General features: G+C 44.8%; 1 protein-coding gene across 2 annotated transcripts in view; it reads right to left on the bottom strand.

Moving 5' to 3' along the window:
* LOC148032847 (6-phosphofructo-2-kinase/fructose-2,6-bisphosphatase-like) overlaps positions 1–20,191 on the bottom strand; it is a 184,566-nt gene that overhangs the window by 92,612 nt on the left and 71,763 nt on the right. For both annotated transcript variants that reach the window (XM_087683515.1, XM_087683516.1), the window contains 6 exons: positions 13,007–13,060; positions 12,858–12,935; positions 12,328–12,419; positions 12,091–12,148; positions 11,339–11,413; positions 10,400–10,447 (listed from right to left, as the gene is read on the bottom strand). In XM_087683515.1, coding sequence (XP_087539641.1) covers positions 10,400–10,447; positions 11,339–11,413; positions 12,091–12,148; positions 12,328–12,419; positions 12,858–12,935; positions 13,007–13,060 — 405 coding nt within the window. The remainder of the gene's footprint in view (positions 1–10,399; positions 10,448–11,338; positions 11,414–12,090; positions 12,149–12,327; positions 12,420–12,857; positions 12,936–13,006; positions 13,061–20,191) is intronic.

Here is a 20,191-nt window from a genome sequence, read left to right as displayed (position 1 = left end):
ATGAGGTCCAGCTATCCAAAATAAAAGTGCTGAATGAAAAGCTAAAAACTGGAGACTGAAAATACGATGCTGTGAGTGTGATAAGTGTCGTGTATGTGTATGTGCGTATGTAGCTCTGGTACTCCAGATAATGGCTACAAAAGGGGAACAAATGTCGGCTGTGATAGGGGAACAACTGTCGGCAGTGATAAAGTGGTGCGATATGTATATGTAACAGATGCAGGGAGATATACTATCCTGGGATGTAGTAGCAGTCGTCGAAGTCGCTAATAGCAGGTGATCCCTCCTGGATGCAGGATGTGGTACATCGGCGGTGGAGAAAGAGCAAGCTGGAGATCTGAGATCCAATGTGTCGAGTGTCGTCGGATCTCAGTCTGCTGTCGATGTAGATCAAGAATCCTCCGGATCTCCTGTCGGTGGGCTGTGGGGTCCGAAATCCACAGATCCTCGTGCGGCGTCGGGTACGCTGGTCCTCAACCTGCTGTAGTGTGAGCCCGGAGGTCTGGCTGGAGGCTGGTACAGTAGCTCTCACTCTGTCTGTCTGAAAGAACTGTGTAATAGTCGTCTGGGTGGGCCCCTCTCTGAGTGGGACCCGCTGTGTGCTCTGCTCTCTGATGTGCCATGCCTCTCCCAGAAAACGGCCAAATGATCTCTGATCCATATCAGTCATACATCCCTGAAGTGAGCTGCTCAATGTGTATCTAGATCTCAACTCTGAGCATGTCGGGCATCTGAGAACAAAATGCTCCTCACTCTCCACCTCTGATCTGCAAAGGGGGCATATCCTCTCCTCCTGTGGGATGCCACTGGATCTGCCACTCTTAATCATAAGCTGATGTGATGATACCCTGAGCTGTCCAATAAGAACTCTCAATCGATGTGGCATATAGATCTGCATATATCTCGGAATCTCTATGAATCCCTGCTCTGATATGCTCAAGAACTGTGTATAATAATGTGCCATCTTCGATGGCAGTGGCTGTGCAGGGCTGACCCATGTCCTCTGTATATAAATATGCTAGCCTGCAGGAGAGAGAAAGACTAAAAACGCAGGCAGCAAGACTGTGATGGCGTAACAGGCTATATGGCAGCAGGTCTGCACAGAAACAGCAGGCTGGAATCAGCTCCAAATTGCGTGAAGAGGGCTGGAAATCAGGCACCAACTGATGGAGACAGCAATGGCCAGCTTCGACTAAGATGTCCTCGGCGAACGAGTTGTGGGCAGCAAGCTCAAACACCTGAAACCTGCAAAAACAAGATTGTTGATGTAGCGGAGGAAGAAGAGAAGTGGATGCCGAGCCGCCATCGGTCTTTGCCTTCACTATAGTGGAGGATCTTTGCCGCTGTTTGAGCAGATCCAGCTCTGATACCATGTCAAAAGATGACGTACCAGCAAGACAGTAGGGTTGGCGGGGGGAGAAGAGGTGACGGACTGAATGAATCAGCCGTGAGGAATGAATGAGAGAGTGGCCTATAAATAGGCACTGTCAGTCTAGGATGGCACCCTTTTTTGGGGCTACAAACCCTAAACGCGAAACGCATAAATGCAAAAACGCAAACTGCAGGTGAAGGGTGAAGGGTTCTCAACAGAGGCTGTGGAGTCTCTGTCGAGGGGGCATCGCTCGCCCGTCTGCACCCTGCTGACAAGGCTGGGTCTGAGGAGTTGGCTGCGTTCCCCCTGCCATCGCCCTCTCTGTCGTCTCTGGACCCGTGTGAAGCGGTCAGTGTCCACCTATGGGCTTGTCGGCGGAGCCACCGTGGCTCCGAAATGCGTACAAACTACTGCCTGATGCCCAAAGTCATGGCAGCGCAGGCACTGCCCTGTTGCCCAGTCACAATGACCTGCTACCTAAAGGAGTGCCTGCCTGCCTCAATCTCTAGGAACTATAGGATATTCTTGACCTCTTTCACTGCCACCTGTACCTTTGGGACTCCTGCTGTTGTCACTACATCCGCGAAGGATGCAAAAAGGACAATGCCCAAGAGCCATGCAAAGTCTTCCACCAATTGGCGATACTCAATCGTCAAGATGGGGAAAAGAAGGGTGACCAAGTGCCGAAGAAACCTATTATGAAGTGCAAACGCCTCCACAGTAAAGCCACTGTACCAAGGGACCGTGTATATAACCCCCTTTGTGGACGCATATGGTGAACTGGCGAGTAACTCACGAACTGCGTCTGCCGAATTGAGCCGGACCATGAAGATCCCTTCGCCCAATAGGACCGCCTCCACGATCTGCGTTGTGCCAATGTGCACCGTGGAGTGAAGCCAGTCCCGAAGCTGGGCCCTGGCTGGGGAATGTCCTACTACCTGACCATAAATTGTTATTTCCATTAGCTCCATCTTCTTAGCTCGAACAGCTAAGAGTTGCTCCTCAGAGAGGACTACGTGCAAGGTGTTTGACTGGGGGGCACTCCCTGAGTGCGTCGGCATCTGACCAGAGGTTTCCATTGCTCGTTCCTTCTGAGAGAACTACAGATCACGTCATGGTGCTACCTGAGGGAAGGGAGTTGCTGCAGATAGAGCAAGCAACTGGAGGGTGGGGGGGATTAATGGCCCGGGGGGGGGGGGGGGGAGCTTTGCCTGGGCGGATAGGCAGGGGGGAATGGCCGGGCAGGTGGGGGGGGCCGAGGGGGCAGCGAGATGTCGAGGTGGAGGGGGCAATCACACCTGGGTGGACAGGCAGGGGGAAACGGCCAAGCGGGCCGCGGGGGGGGGGGGGGGGGGGGGGGGGGGATATGGTCGTGTGGGTGGACACGCGGGGAAAAAACGTCCAGGCGAGGGGTAAAACGGTCAAGCAGGGCGGATAGACGGGGGGGAGGACACGGCCCGCGATCAAGGGGGGTGCAATCAAGCGAAGCGAGGGGCACGATCAAAAGTGGGGGGCGGGCGCGATCAGATGGAGCGGGGGGGTAGAACCTTACGACGTGACGGTGCTGAGCGCTCGTTTGGGGTCTCTCAAACTGCATGCTTTATGCAAAAGCCTAGTACTAAACATTGGCAAGTAGTTAAACATGTCTTTCGTTATCTCAAAGGCACTCAAATATTGGGCCTTTTCTATCCTAAAGGTACTCCTCTTTGCTTGCATGCATTTACAAAGAGCGATTGGGCTAGTTGTTTTGACACAAGCGTGTCCACTAGTAGTGATTTTTTGATGCTTGGTGATTCATGCATTTCTTAGTTGAGCAAGTAGTCTACAATGGCCATATCTAATTGTGAAGCTAAATATAGGGCAGCATTTACAGCTACATTGGAATGTGTATGGCTTAGACACCTTTTGGTCCATCTTAGTGTGGGATACCAATCACCCACTCCTATCTATACTGATAGTGAGAGTGCCATGGCAGTTGCGAGGAATCCAGTTTTTCATGCTCACACTAAGCACATTAAGGTGCATTATCATTATGTTAGAGAGAGGCTCCATGCAAGGAAGATTAACTTGGTTTATGTCCCTACATAGAATAACTTGGTGATGTGTTTACGAAAGCTCTCTTTAGAGAGAAGTTCGAAGCCTTTCACAAGGCTATCGGCTTGATACCGTTTGGGAATTCATCCACAAACTCCCTATATATGTTCACATCATTCACTCGAGGGGGGGTTCTTACACTTATCACATTCCTCCTAAGTTTTGGTATGAATACTCCCTTATCTCGCAAGCACTTTTTACCTTCTAGTTGGAGAAGGGTTTCCTCCCCATGGAAAGACCCATTAATGGGTGTGGTAGTTAGTACCTTAGGGATTGTATTCTCATTCATTCACACACAAAGCTCTGATCATTTGGTTCAACTCTAATTGGCTGAGAGAAAGTGCACCGCAATTAAGACTGTAGTCGAAGGGTAGAAGGTGGTCAATGTCTAAGCCATGTAGGCTAATCCAAATAGTTATATGTGAAAACCAATAATCCTTCTTACCCTCAACTACTAACTATCTAGATGAACTCAATGCCAATCTTGAGTCTCTAGTGTGGGAGGTTCCAAAGTTTGTGAAAAAAAGTCACTCCTCTAAAGAGTGCCTTCCATGACTACAAGCACTAACCCCCGTGTTGCTCTAACAATGTGATATGTCTCTATTTGCTCTAGTCTAGTTAATAAGTGGACTCAAGTACTTGGTTACAAGCTGTAGCCCCATACCTTTGCTCCACATAGTAGTGTAAATGTGACTAGGATGTCAAACCACCATAGTTTGACACAAGAATCGTGGAATTGTATGTGAGCATATTGACTCTCAAGTGCCCTTAGTGTTGCATAACCTCATGCCAAATGGGCCTTCGTTGCCCCTCTTAGTGAAAATTCTGGGCAAGAGAAGGCGATTCCTAGATAAACATACTCCCTTACGTGCTCCACTATATTTCCTCCAAATGTGAATCAGTAAATGGATCTAGTCATCATGCTGCTCGAGTGTTGAAGACCATGGATTTTGTCTTCCCAAGCTCCATTGTGAAGTCTTTGTCCCTATAAAAGGTGTGTAGATCTTCTTGTTGGCATTCAATCGCTCCAATCAATCCAAAATAAGAAAAATGTCATCTGCATACAATAATACTGGTATCAGCCCCCTAGTAAATTAGCTTCAGCTCCTTGATCAATGTAATCAGACAGTTCACCTATATCTAGTCCAAACAATGTGGATGAAAGTGGGCATCCTTGTTTCACGCATATGGTACTATCAATCCTCTTTGACATCCCCCTAGTGCCTATACATGGTCTATTACTATCTCATATAGTGCATAAATATATCATTATATGGCATCTGGTACTCCAACATCCTACAACCTCTAAATGATGCATGTACCAGGAAATGTATCAAATGCTTTGTAGATCCACAAAGCAATAGTAGATCTTATGGGTCTTGAGCTTGATCCTCCTCGATAATGGCTCTCAATGCAATGATATGATCTACTGTGCAATATCCACATCTAAAACCTGCCTGTCCTTGTGCTCTCTTGTACTTTAGCTCAGCCCACTCACTAAGCTTATGCTCCAATATAGACCATATATCTTAACCAACATATGGCTGATCATGATGGTTTTAAAATCCCTAGGAGTTAGAGGATTGCCACTCTTAAAGAGTGGTGATTATAATTCCTAGGGATTAGAGGATCACCGCTCTTATAGTATTATCAGACCAGCTCCTAGGAAACCCCTCACATACTACTCCATTCTATGGGTGCTAAAATGTCATAAGAGTGAGAAATATTCTATCACTAGGCCATCCTCATTCTCTGTCCTCCCATTTTGTAATCTATAAATCACATCTCAAACCACTTTCTAGGTGAAGAAAGACCACTATGTTGGCCTATGGGCATGTGGGGGCTGCATGGGTGGTTGTCCAAGCACATCATATAGTTGTCTCCCATAGTCAAGCCAAGCATCCGCTGCTATAATCTGTATGGGGGGCTCTCTCTCATGAAATACCTTCCATGCACTCTTGCTATCCCATCCCAAAAATAATTAGTATATCTCTACCTTTGCTTTCACTAAGTAGTCTCGCCTCTTCTTCCGCACAAGGCATCTAAAGAGTATCCTTGTTTCTCAATGTTTCTAAGTCTATCAAGGGATATGAACTTTTAATGTTTTTCTTAGCATTTAGCTTAAACATTATTTCAATGTGCATGTATGAGGTGCATGTGTGATATCTAAGTCATTAAGTCACAATGATGGGCCATGAATCCCAATATGTCTATGGGTGTCGAAGGCAAAAGTTGTAGAGAAGGCTAGGTGGTGCCTGGTGTCAATTTGGGCCTAGGATATTTAATTAGTCATTAAGTGTGAGTGGTGCAATACAATCTACGCATTAATCAATTAATTACTGTCAGTTCAAGGGCTAATTAATACTCACAATCACTTGGAAGTCAAAAAGTCCTAGCCATTTTAATTATGGATTGGGACAATTAATTTTTTGGGCAAGGATAAGGAATGAAATGACATTTTAGAATAGTTAATTCTAAAAATTTCATTTAAATCACATGTCCTTAGAGGAAATGAAAATGCTCACTTGTTTGCAATATCTTCCACCTTTTGATTATAAATGTTTTGATTCTTATGATCATTGTCTTTATGGCAGGTAGACACATTGCTCTCATAAAAAATCTGGCATTACGTGCATGGGTGAGCCTCTAGCTCTTCTACATTTTGATGTATGTGGTCCCATGCCCTGTCAGTCATTTTGTGGCATGAAGTACTTTATTATATTCATTGATGATTATTCGTATAAGGTGTGAGCATATCCTATTAAGCAAAAATCGAATAACTTATCTACCTTTTGAGCATTGACTTGCTCTAGTTCAAAATCGGTCTACGTATAGCTGAAAAGTCTAAGATCAGACAATGGGGGTGAATGTCTCTGAGGCATTTGAGCAATTTGACGATGAGAGGGGTCTTAAGCATCTGTTGACTGCCCCCTACAACCTGCTCTAGAATAGTATTGCCGAGCGCATGAACAAGATCCTTTAGAAAAGAGTTTGAAGTATGCTTAGTCAAGCAGGCTTAGCGTAGCATTTTTAGACTGAGGTAATTACTACCACCATACATTTGATAAATGGATCCCCATGCATTGCTATTGGATGTTAGATTGCATAGGAGATATGATTTGGAAAACCTCCCTCATATGTGCATCTTAGTCTTTGGATATAAGACTTTCTGCAATGTACCCAAGGACAAATGTAATAAGTTGAATCCTAAGTCAATGAAATGCATCTTTCTTGGTTATGGGGATGCAGATGAGATGGACTATCACCTATGACTCGTGATAGATTACAATGAGTCCCTTACTTATAAGCAAGCCATGCACAAAGGTGATAGTGACTCTTTGGAGAGGGCCATGCAATGTGAGTTTGATTCATTGCACAAATACCATAGATGGGATTTGGACCCTTTGCCCAATGGGAAACATGAATTGAATTGCAAGTAGGTGCACAAGTTGAAGAATATCCCTAGATGCCCAAGCAAGCTTACAAGGCCAAATTGGTTGCTAAGGGTTTTAAGCAGGAGCATGGTATTGATTTTGATGAAATCTTTTCTCATGTCATCAAGATGACTACCCAATGACTAGTTTTCGCCTTAGTTGTGCTTTGTTAAATGAGGATATATATATATATATATGTGTGTGTGTGTGTGTGTGTGTGTGTACATATATATATATATGTATATGTATATGTATACATATATATATATATATGTATATGTATATGTGTATATATATATATATATTATACAGCCGCCTAAGGGCTTTATGGAAAAGGGTAAGAAACACATAGTGAATGGTACCACAAGTTCGATACTTTCCTACATTTGCAGGGATATACTTGTAGTGATATGGATCCGTATCTTTACATGGAGTACACCGCCAAGATTGGTAGACACGTACTGATCCAGGAGGACATGGATTGGGCGTCATCACGTAGCAAGCACTGGGCGGAGCACAGCATCACGGAGCCTTTCCGACGAACCTTCTGGCGGCACCTATGGGATAGCTGGAGGCCGAGGAGGGTATTGTGTTTCTTATGGCTGGTGGCACATGGAGGCTTGGCGGTTGGAAGTTGGCTAGCCTAGATGCAAAAGGAGGGAGGTTGTAAGCGTTGCACACAATAGCCCCTGAAAAACCCAAAGCATTGCCTTTGGTCATGTGAGGCGGCGCAGCTCGTGTGGAGAGGAGCATGCCGCATCCTTCGCCGTATTGCACCCAGCCTTGGATGTATCTCATCGGGGACTTTCTGTTGGCAAGTAGTCAACCAGTGCCGTCACCTTCTATATAAGGCCGAGATGTAGGACACGATATTCATTATTGAGGCAGGGTCGTGCAAAGTGGTCGGTTTGGAGGCTCTACCCATCCGCCAAGTACTGGAGCCCACAGCAGACCGCTCTAAGGTATGGAAGATCATAGGGAGTCTTACTAGATGACATAACTGGAAGGCATGGTGTCAGGAGGCTTTTGGTGGGGAGAGACTTTCAGTACAGGGTACCTTAGCAGAGCTCTAGACCTCCATCATCCACTCCCTGCGCGGCCGATGGGACCAGGTGCAGGGCGAGTCCAAGGCTTGTCAGGAGCTCCGTTGTCATTTCATGCGCACTTGGGGTGGCTAGGATCTATTTTTCGTGATGCACGCACGCAGCCCCAGATGGCAATACACCCCCCCTCCATGGCTTCTTGCTCCCATCCCCCCTAGACTGCCCTAAGAGGCTTGTACATCTGATATATCTGTGACTCTGCATCAGCTCCAGCTAGTCTGTTGAGCATGAGCACTTCCTTGTATTCAGGGGTTTTTCTGAAGTAATATAACTAGCCACATTTTATTTGCAAAAAAAATAGTTGGGATGTTTTGTGTGCTATCGAGCAGAAGTCACAAAGAAGCAAGAAGAAGCTTGCACTATCATGGGTTCAAGATTCTTTACACTAGTATTCCTGTTGGAACTCATTCTGATGTGCTAATTGTTCATGAGAAGTTTGAACCTCTGTTGATTAAGAGGGATGTGTCAGTAGATTTCATGTTGTTTACATTACCAATGATGGAGAAGTGCTATGGCTGTTTGGTAATAAATGTCTCTAGCTATTGCGAATTATGGCAGAAGTTACATTCATGTCTTTCTCTTCAAAGACTCGGTTTTATCATGGGGGAATTTAATTTGTGTTTGGATCCATCTCAGTTTACTTCTAGACATCCCTTGATGGATGGTCCTGAATGCCAGGATTGAAATGCCTCTGCATCATTGGTGTTGAAACACGGTCTTTGGTCTTGGTCATTGCCATTTGACCATGGCTATGCCTTTCATTCAGTGAAACACTTTGAAACCTAGAGCCAGTTAGATCGCATGTATGTCATGCGTGAGGATTCTTTTTTGCTAGAACTTTTGGAAATTCAGGTTTTGCAACGCTATGTGCTTTCTAATCATTGTCCCTTAGTGTTTGAGATGCTTAAGCATATGAAGAGGCCAGCCCAAAGATTTCCAATGCATAAACCTATCATGAACTTGGGAAGACATCCAATCAAGCAAGGCCAAAGGAGCCACATCCACACCAATGGGATAAACCTAAGTGCCAGTAATTTCACCTTAGAAACAACCACACCTTGCCAGCCCAAAACTTGCAAATTTGTCTCGAGCAAGAAATCAGTGTAGATTTCTGAGTATGGATATGAGGCACTGAAGCCAAAACCAAACAGACTCGTCTGGTCAGCCTTAAGAAGCATAAAGGAAACATCTGCTAGAGATTGATCCAAAAGTTGAGCACCAGTAGGAAGAGTCAAACCAGTGATCTCCCCATCATCAGCCAATTTATCCAAGAGAGCATTGGGTGAGTGACCAATGCAAATAGTAAAGGACTAAGAGGACATCCTTAACGACAAGAACGAGACAAGGCAATCTCATTTGTGACCCCCCATTAAGCACAGACTGTGCCACAGCATCCCAGCTAATGGTATCAACAAGAGAAGTCATCGTATCCTGGCTGATGGTATCAACAAGAGAAGCAATGCAAGGACCAAATCCCATTATAGCCATCAGCTTCCATAGACAAGACCAGCTAACATGATCAAAGCCCATCTCTTGCATACATCCAGGTGTAAGGTTTATTTTGTCTCTAATCACTGCTTCGGCAGTGTGCACTAGCAAGCCTCCCAGAGCACAAACACTCTATACATACTTTGGCACTCTCTCAACCCTCTCTACTCATGCAAGCTTGGCACTGCTTAACTCACCTGCACCCTAACTCTAATATAGCATTCCCCAAGCACTGCTCTAGCAAGGCTCCAGCAGCAAAGGAGAGAGCATACAGCTCAGCGTGAACCTGGCACACTCATACCCACTAGGAAACATGCAGTAACAGATAAATTGACAATGATTTACATATTCATACTAGGAAAAGTGGCATGGACTCAAAATACTGTTGTATGTATTATAAACCATGTTGGATGCATGCAGAAGATCTATATAGCCCTAATTTCTGCAATTAAAAAGGTTGACCAAATTCCAGTCTGATCCATTAATAACCTATTTTTACACCCCCACAGTTTTTCTTTTTTGTAGTTCTTTTTTGCAACATATGGGAAACCCAAAATGGGGTGAGACCCATGATGAAATGCAAAAGACAACAAATTACAGGACTTAATCACTTCAAAGACCAATTCTCACATATAAAAAGGAAAACACAAAGGTCAGCCCTTTCGAGGAGTAACCATGTTACAATATTCTTAGGAGAAGATTTACAATATCAAAGAAGTCTTGACTGGTATGACTCACCCTCAAGGAAAACAGGAAAGATAATCATCATTCCCTTCAGGTTAAAGAAGGGTTCTGCCCCCTTCCCCTTGCCCCTCTCCCCTTTTACAGAAACATGCATAGCCACAAACCCCCACACACCCACACCCACTAAACTAGCATATTGTACTTGAGAAATGTGGAAAGCGTACCAGGAAAAAAACAATTCGCCCTGGAAGGTAACCACTGATATCATTGATCTGCATGTCATGCACTCATATAAGATGACCTGACAAATGCATAATTTTTCCTACTATTCATACTTTCAGAAAATTTTACATTACTCAGCACTTTGTACCTCCATAAATTACTATGTTTACAATGTCAAACACATTGAGATTAAAAAAGTAGCACAGAGAGGAGAGGTGCATGTGCATGGATAAAGAACATCACCTAATGGAATGTGGAATAAGAAAGGGATGAAGAATACAGGTAAATGGTGACTCAGTACTTGGAAAAGGATAGCAGGGGTCAAAATGAGTTTAAAAAGTAAATGTTTCCACAGTGATCATTCTGCAGAAAACAGGAACTAGAAGTATTTGTAATTTAAGGCACATCAAAAGTCTATATCTCAGGCTGAATTTTTTTAGTGATACTATGCAATTGCATTCAAATCAGTGCAAATTATCAACTATTTCGAAATATCCAAATAGCTTGTAAAATATTTTTAATCAATCTGAACGTAGTTTTTGAAAATCCAATGTTTCTAGATAGTTACTCCATAGTTCAAACTTCCAAGTTCCTATGATCTAAACACAGTAATAAAGTCTCACAAGTTTTGGCACTGTATCATGTTGGCTGGAGTCACCCAATTGACTTATCAGCACTTTTGTTGTCAATCATGACAATAAGTAACTTCGGAAAAATAAATGCATACTTAACTGAGAAACAATAAAGAAATCAATCCATAGTCGAACAAAACAACTCATACCATATACCTTGTTAATAAACAGTTTTACAGACCTCACAAGCATTGTAATAATGGACAGGTGGGATTTAATCAAGCAAACTTTCTTATTCGTATTTTGTAAGGTGGTTTAAATCCGAATGCTAAAAGCTGTGAGTTTTGCAGAACACTAATGCGAAGTTACCTGCAGCTGGCCTCCCTCACCACGAACAGTATCTATCATTTTGATATAAGAACCTTCAGCAACTGGTTCATAGGCCTAAACATGACAAAGTGAGCTACAATTATTCTATGTTAAGATGTCCATAAGCCCATCATAGAAACTGTTCTCTTGCTTCGACATAAGTTCCACATCAACACTTATGCACACACAGCAGGTTCCGAGCCAGTATTTTCTTTAGGACACACTGAACATCCTGATATAGTTTGTGGATTGAAAATACATCATGCTTTTCATAGTTGTTTGGTTGTATGTGGACTGAAGAAAGGAGAGTGAACAAAACTCAAAAAATGCAAAACTCAACATGCAAGAATGAAATGCATGACCATTGTTTTCATTGTTTGGTTGGCTGTCACTTCATTCCATCTGTTGGGTCAATTGATTGCTTTTGGCTCTCGTTATTTGCTTTGATCTTGGTTGACATCCCTCTTATCACACTCTTCGCACGTAGCTCTTCACTCTTATCGAGTTAACCTCTCGCCACAAACTCTTGTCCATTAGCTCTCCTCTCTCATCACTAACTCTTGCCCACCAGCTTTCATCTCTCATCACACTCTCCTGTCCACTAGCTCTTGTCTCCCATCACTACCTCTCGTCCACACGCTGAACAACCTTATATACATAGGGTGAAATGAAAACATGCATAGACAGTTGCACTATAGAATGCATTGAAACCACTGATGACATGTTCAATTATTTGATGAAAGTGACTTTACCTTTTCATAGTTGGCAAGGCGGTCCTTGAAATCTTTTAGTGCTTCATCAAAATCTGGCCTTTTAACAGTAACATTTCTCAGAATTACTACATATTTCTATGCCTTAAAATCAAAAACAAAACAAGAAACAAGGAACTCTGATAGCTTAAAACTTGGAAACATTTGCACATGAAGACATGTACACAGAAATTTCCAAAAACTAAACTTCAAATATGAGTGTGTTAATGAGTAACTAACACGTCCACATAGTCTGGACTTTGCTGAATTTTCAGCCTAATATTCCGGTCAATAACTTCCTGATCATTGCATATAATTTCAAGAAAAATGACCTGTAAACGAGAGAACAGAATTAGACATTATATGCAAAGGTTATGTTTATGAATCATTTCATTCCTTTATGCACAAACTCTAGTGAATGCCCTGAATTCAAGCCCAACAGTGCAGCTTCACCTAATTGAAAGAATATCAAGTTAACGATGCCCCTCTAAAAAAACGAAATCAGACTATAATGTTGCCTTTGCATCACAGAGAATCTATTCTTTTTGGATCCTTTTCACCATCCTTAAAACAACTGTTCTCCAAGCTTTCAAACAGTAGTCTAAAAGGCCAACCACAAGCATATCATGCCAACACATAACACACCAGATGAATCTTTTATGAATACCAATTTCCAGTCCTGGAAACAAATTTTATGGCCATCTCTCATGCATTAGTTTGCCATTACCCTGTCAGAAATAGTGGGATCAAGAACTTGCAATATCACCAACCTTGCATTCTCCTTCAGCCATTCTTAGCAGCATCTTTCTCCTTTCTCTGGTGCTGTTTGTAGCATCGAAAATGCCGATCTAAAGGTAGAGGAATTATGTCATTTTCAAATTGAAAAGAAATTGTTGCAAGTAAAGAGATTGGCACTCACTTGCCCACCCTGTTGCATCCATTGTAGCATATCCTCCATTGCCAAAGCTGCTACCTGTGATATGTTAAGTACCACAATTTAAAACTTATTCAATTTAATATTGCCATTGTGATCTCAAATTATGCTCAGGTTCATCATGGGTTCCCCATATTTTGTAAATTTGGACTTACAAATAAGCTTTCCCAAATCCATTCATAAATACTGCCCCACACACTTATTCTTGTCAGACCAATTTTTCTCTTTTCTTTCCTAAATTTTAAGTCCTTTATTAATTTTGAGGAGTAGATCAGAGAAAGGAAAACTGCTAGCATGCCTTCTCCTGCTGGCTGCTTCCCAGCCATTGCCATCTTGTGCCGCTTCTTGGCAGGATACCTCTGTTCACACTGGATGGAGTTAGATCTGCATGGCATTGTTGTACCTATAGTCTCATGTCCCCAGATGGACATAGTTGTATACACTGATGGCTTGCCTAGGTGCTGAGGCACACACTCATTGCACATTAGATAGGACTTTTCATAGATGGACATACTTCTATACGCTGATGGCTCACCTAGATGATGAGACACACTCATTGCACATTAGATAGGATTTTTCACTTTTTCAATTTCCTAATACCATGAGGATATTCTTTTGTACATGGATATGTCCCATAGACCAATTTGGTCTACACCCTGCCCCTCCCTCTGCACCCCCGCCCTACCTCCCTACCCCGCCCTGTCTCCCTCGCCCCCGCCCTCTACACCCCGCCCCAGCCTCTATACCCCGCCTTGCCTACCTCAACCCTGCTATGTCTACTTCTCCCTCGCCCCACCCTCTACACCCTGCCCTAATGCCCCCCTAGGGACACTCACCTCCATCCTCCACTTGTTAGCAAAATTGTCAGCTCATGTGAGAGTTAGTGCATGCCATTTAGGGCTGGGCACATTATTGTTATTTTAGCGATTTATTTGTGGCATTTTATCCCAGTCGGCCAGCAGACCAGCTGCTGGTTATGGCCTATTTACTCTTGGGCACCTCCTCTTCAGTCATTGTCAATCTTTAGGTGGCCTTCCCGTTGGAGAGAGGAGCCAATACCAGTGCCCACACAGCCAGCAACTCACTGTTGTACGCGACTGTGTTTGACATGTGGATTCCATTTCCCGAGCACATCTCTAAGTCCTCTTCTTTTGCAGTATTCTTCCCTTTCTCTCACTTCTATCTTGTGTTCGGCAGTTTATTTCAGCTTTTGTCTATGCTTCCATTGCTGCACCACTTTTGACATGGTATCAGATTGCATGATCATGGACTCCTGCTATGTGTTTCTTTGCTGCAGTCTACACCCCTGCTGATCTGGCGACTGCTCCCTGCTGCAAGTCAACTTGCTGCTGCCTGTGTTTTAAGAATTAATGCCTCTATGGCAACCTATGTCAGCATTTAATTTTGTCCAGCCTGCATTTTCAGTTTTTGAATATTTTATTGCTGCATTTTCAGCATTTACTGCCTTCTGAGGCTGGGCAATAACATCTATTGACATCTGACTCTATCTTTGGCTGTTTTCAATTTTCTGCAGTCCAATTTTTGTGATCGGCCTGTAAATACTGCATGTGAACTCTATTTTTGTGCAACCGATGCTATTTGGTTGGCCGTCTTCTCTCTCTGTCAACCTTCTATCTTCTCTTCTCATCCTCTCCGGATGGCTCCTCTATGCACTTCTACAGATCATAATTCACATGGACCTAACTATCTAGCATGGAGTGTTGTTGAAACTAGCCTTCCTTCTCGGACAGGGTGGTAAATAACCTAATTAAGCACTTAATTACAGCAATTAACAAATTCACAAAACTAAAATGCACACTTTACCATACAATCATGGACATTGGATAGCCTATTGGCCCCAAAGTTGGCGCCCCTTGGGATATTTCTTTATCTTATACGAGATCCTTTTGATCTCCTCTGCTAATCCAAGTGTCTCTTATTGTCAGAACTAACCAACAAGCCTCCAAACCAATTTTCCCCTTGGTTTGCTTGGGGATTGGCCTTCACCCTACTCCTTGAAAGACAAATTCAGCCCCAAATCTGATATTGGCTAGCTGGCCTCTTAAATCTCCCTGAATTTCCTTAATTTTAGCTGCTAGAATTCAAGTCCTATGCCCTCAACTCTGAGCACATATCATGAGGTGGCTGTCAAAACCCTAATTTCTATTGTACATTAGGATTTACAGCAAAGATTGACTGAAATCTCTTCTTGTGATAGCTCGAACTGTTGGAAAATGCTGAGATAACTTGAGAGATGATTAGGGGATGAGAGAGAATGCTATAGAAAGAGGAATTTCAGAGTTTCATTGTGAGAAATATTGAAAAACTACTCCTTCCTTGCTCAAAATGCCATGGAAGCTATCACCTACCGCTTAGGACCACATGCAAGATTGTTGTCCCCTCCTGTATGCCATCATCTACATCAAAAGAACCTTGGCTTGCTATCACCTACTCTTGGAGGGCTCCAAACTACTGTCACATGCTGTAGGACTCATCGCTTGTGGTTACATATCACATCACTAAACTCTCCTTGCTCTCTGATAGCATCCTTTTCTCTCACAATGGCTCGAATAGACTTCCACCAACCCCTAAAAATGTATTTTTCACTTGCATGGGTAACTTTTGCCAAGTGGCAGCCTTCTAATCCCATTTTCCAATTAAATTAATTTTCAAAATATTAATTTTAAAAATTAATTTAATAATTATTCCAATGCTAAAAAAATCAATTTCACCAACCCATAAATAAATTGACTAGACCAATTTGTCTTCCAAGTATCCCTGAGCATATATAGATCCTTAGACTAGCATTAATTAATTAATTAATGCCTAGTCTATAATGTCACCACTAACATTAGTGGCCAATAAATTGTTCTAGGTCCGAATCTGACACTGAGTACCTCCTAATACCTATCAGACAACTTATTACAACTTTTAACTTTGGCACCCACTACATCCTCGAGGTCCTTGCCTTGTCACCATGAAATAACCGCCATGTGCATCACATCTGCTAAAAAACCTTGCACATTTTATTAATAATTTAATCAAATGTGACCAACAAGATTAAAGCATCTCAAAATTTGGCATCCCCATGACAGTTGTGATGAAAGCTTGGTTTATGCAAAACCAGATCTGGTACATCATATATGAAGCTATTCCACATTCTCAACGTCCTTTTCTGCTTACGTGGGATTCAAACAATGCGTGTGCCTATTCTGCTCTTCTTCGATGTATTTCTAAAGAAGTTCTAGCAATGGTTACCTCTTACAGGACATCTCTTGAAGTATAGCCGAACCTTCAAATGTTGTACGAGCCTACCTTCCACCATGCGTGCAACGATCCTTTATACCTTGCTTCAGCAAATGAAGTTTGAGCCGAAGCACACCATTTGTGTCTTTTTTGCTCTGCATTACACAAGCATAGCAGCCAAAAATGTTTAGAAACGAAACTTTAAAACGTGTTTCGTAAGTTTCTTTCAAGAGGGGGTAAAATAAGAAATGTGGGTTTATTTATATAGGGATTTTTATTAGTTTTGACTAGGGAAAGAGATTCTTAACCTCTATGGAACTCTCTCTTAAACAAAAATGGCTAATTGAGCTTGAGTGATAATAAAGTCAATTGAAAATAATACGTTACATATTCATGATCCATTATGGACTTGTCACTTATATCAAAGTTAGTCTTTTGACAAGCTATACTATGGTTTAGAACTCAAACATTATGATTCATACATATCATACAAAGAAAATTGAAATTACAAATAGCCTATCTTTTTTTTTTGCAAGTAAAATGTGGCTGATTATATTACTCAAAAAAATTGATTACAACAGAGTGCTCATGCTCAACAGACTAGTTGGAGCCGATGTAAAGTTGCCAATACATCATGTATACAAGCCTCTCAGGGCGGTCTAGGGGGGATAGGGGCAAGAAGCCATGGGGGCGGGGGGGGGGAGGGGGGGGGGGGGGGGGAGGGATGTATATCGCCAACTGCATCACAAAGAACAGATCCTGGCCGCCCCAGGTACGCATGAAGTGACCGCGAAGCTCCTGATGAGCCCTGGACTCGCCCTGCACCTGATCCCATCGGCCGCGGAGGGAGTGGATGATGGAGGTCCAGAGCTCTGCTAAAGCCGCATGTGCTGAAAGTCTCACTCCGCCGAAAGCCTCCTGGCACCACGCCTATCATATATGCCATCCAACAAGACTCCCTATGATCTCCCATACCTCTCAGCGGTCTGTTGTGGGCTCCAGTACCTGGTGGATGGGTAGAGCCTCCAGACCCTGCTTCGATCATGAATATCGTGTCCTGCATCTTGGCCTCATACAAAAGGTGACGGCCCTGGCTGACTGCCTGCCAACAGAAAGCTCCCCATGAGATACACCCAAGGCTGGGTGCTATACGTCGAAGGATACGGCATGCTCCTCTCTACACGAGTTGCGCCTCCTCACATGACCAAAGGCAGTGCTTTGGGGTTTCCAAAGGCTGCTGGGTGCAGCACTTACAGCCTCCCTCCTTCTGCATCTGGGCAAGCCAGCTTCCCACCGCCAAACCTCCATGTGCCACCAGCCATAAGAAGTACAACACCCTCCTCGGCCTCCAACTATCCCATAGGCGGCGCCAGAAGGTCCATCGGAAGGGCTCCGTGATGCTGTTCTCTGCCCAATGCCTGCTGCGTGAAGGCGCCCAGTCCATATCCTCCTACATCAGTACATGTCTACAGATCCTAGCAGTGTACTCTAGGAACCTGGGTGGCTTTCTGGCGACCGCAGAGGCTGGCCATGGCCACTCTCTTGGATCCCACTCCAGTTCATCAAGTGGTCTGCCCTCCCAAATCCAAAGGTGCCACTCCCTGAGCTCCTTCGAGAAAACATAGAGGTCCACTCGCCATGTCTTCCCCTGAGACCCACCATCTGAATCCTCCACGAAAGGGTAGCAATCCCCTCATCCTGTTGCCCTCTGTCAAGGTCCAGACATCTCCCTCCTGAACGACGAAGAAAGTTCCCTTGTGGGGCACCACCCACTCTACCTGCCACCTGAAGGGGAATGCCTACTGGTGAAAACCTAGCTGCCCATGTCTCCCCGGGCTCTATCGGCTCTCGTATCAGGGGAGAAAGCTATTCCGAAGATATTGCTATGTCTATCCCTCTTCTCCTCAACTCCACTCCTCTCTGGCAGTCTGATACTCGCTGTAACACCTCCTCCTCTGCCATCCTGTACACCTCCCGCCATGTCCTGATGGTACCAACCGGACCGGCCTCCCACCCAGCCCACTGTATGTGGGGGCACTCACCTATCTGTGCCCCTTCCCAATCTTTGACCTGGAGGTTCCACATCACCGGTTGACGGTCTATTTCCTCCTGGCAACCTAGGGGGCTCTGGATTAGGGCCTTACGGAGGCCCTGCCACAAGCAAGGTAGGCTGCGAAGGAAAGTTGATTTGGGGGAGGTGATCTAGGCTGACGTAAAGATCCATCTCAAGGATGGCCTCCACTCGCCGCCAAGCCTTGGTTTGCAATCCTGAAGGCCCTCCTGCAATAAGACCTTCCAGGTCTGCCCGCCTGGTGTGAGACCGCGGACAACTAGCTTTCCCAAGAGGGCCATACTCTAATACTGTGGGTCTATGATCCCAAGCCCTCCCTCTGACCTATGTCGTATGATGGTTGCCCACGCCACCTTGGCCCTGGAATCCTTGGAGCCATCAGAGCTAGACCAAAGGAAATTCCGCACTAGGCGGCGAAGCTGCACTACGCACGATGAGGAGAAATACCAACACGAGGCGATGTACCAGGCCGTCGCTAGCAGGACCTGGTTAACCACCAAGGCTTGATCAGCTAGTAAGAGGCAAACCGTGGTCCAGTAGGTCAACTTCCTCCGAATAGAATCAAGGACAGGAAGAAACTACTGGGCAGGAGTGATGTCGAGTCCCACCTAGAACCCTAGGTATCGGACGGTCTGCCCTCTGCTCACCCATCTAAATCCCAGGTGGACGCCCCACTCCGTACTGGAGTCCGGGCCTGTGAGGAAACCAACCGACTTTTGCCAGTTGATTTTCGCTCCTGCTGCAATGCACAACACGTCAAGAGCCAGCCTCATTCTCTCCAGCATCACCTCATCGTCCTCTATGTAGAGGCCGGTCTCATCTGCGTACTCTAAGCCTAACAACTCAGTCTCCTCTCTCACTGGAAGTCGAAGGCCACATAATCCGCTCACACGTGACCTGAGGAAGTGAGACATTGCCTCTACGAAGAGTAGGAACAGGTATGGGGCCAGGAGATAGCCCTGTCGAACCGATTTCTCCAGCCGAAACTCCTCCCCTCACCTTCCGCCTATGAAAACCCTGCTGGTGGCCGATCTGTACAGGCCAAAGACCCCACGAATCCAAGCGTGGGGGAATTCCAACTTCACCATGGTGCCCTCTAGGAAATCCCAGTACACCCTGTCATAAGCTTTCTCGAAATCCAAGAGTAATACTGCCAGTCTCTGCCCAACAGTGCTGAGCCCACACTGTCGCCTCAAAGAATGTAAATATATTGTCTAGGATGCTCCTATCCTGGATAAAGCTTGTCTGTGTGTCATGAATGATATCTAGAAACATGGGGCGTAATCTCCTACCAATCATCTTTGCTAGTGCCTTATAGGCCACTGACAATAAGGTGATCGGTCTCCACTGGGAGAGCTTCAACCGGTCTCCCCCTTTGGGGAGAAGACTGATAAGGCCTGCCGATAGACTCCCTGGCATCTGTCCTGAGTTGAAGATCCCCTGGAAAGCCCTCAGTAGCGGGTCCTTCACCACTTCCCAGTAGGTAGTGAAGAAAGCCTTAGAGAGGCCATCCTCCCCCAGGCATTTCTGCCCATCGTGTGTATGGAAAGCCTCCTCTAGTTCCTTCTCTATGAAGGGGGCTAGGAGGGAGTGTCCTATCTCCTCTGTGACGAGGGACGGAATGTGATCCCATACCTGCTGTCTACATCTCTGTCCTCTAGCTGAAGCTGTCTCCTGCTGGAAAAGGCGCATGTAATAGTCGGTGGCAATCTCCATCACCTCATCTGGGCTAGAACGGGTCCTCCCATACTGATAGCGAAGGCCGCATATCTGCTCTCATGTGGTGTGGGGCTGGTGCACCTGGAAGAACTCCCTGCACATCGTGTCCCCCTTTCGCGCCAAAAAGGCTGCTG

Source organism: Lygodium microphyllum, chromosome 8 (genome assembly GCF_053477565.2).
Source record: "Lygodium microphyllum isolate KBCC chromosome 8, Lygodium_microphyllum_v1.1.10, whole genome shotgun sequence".
Lineage (NCBI taxonomy): Eukaryota > Viridiplantae > Streptophyta > Polypodiopsida > Schizaeales > Lygodiaceae > Lygodium > Lygodium microphyllum.
This window is presented reverse-complemented; position numbering and strand designations above follow the sequence as displayed.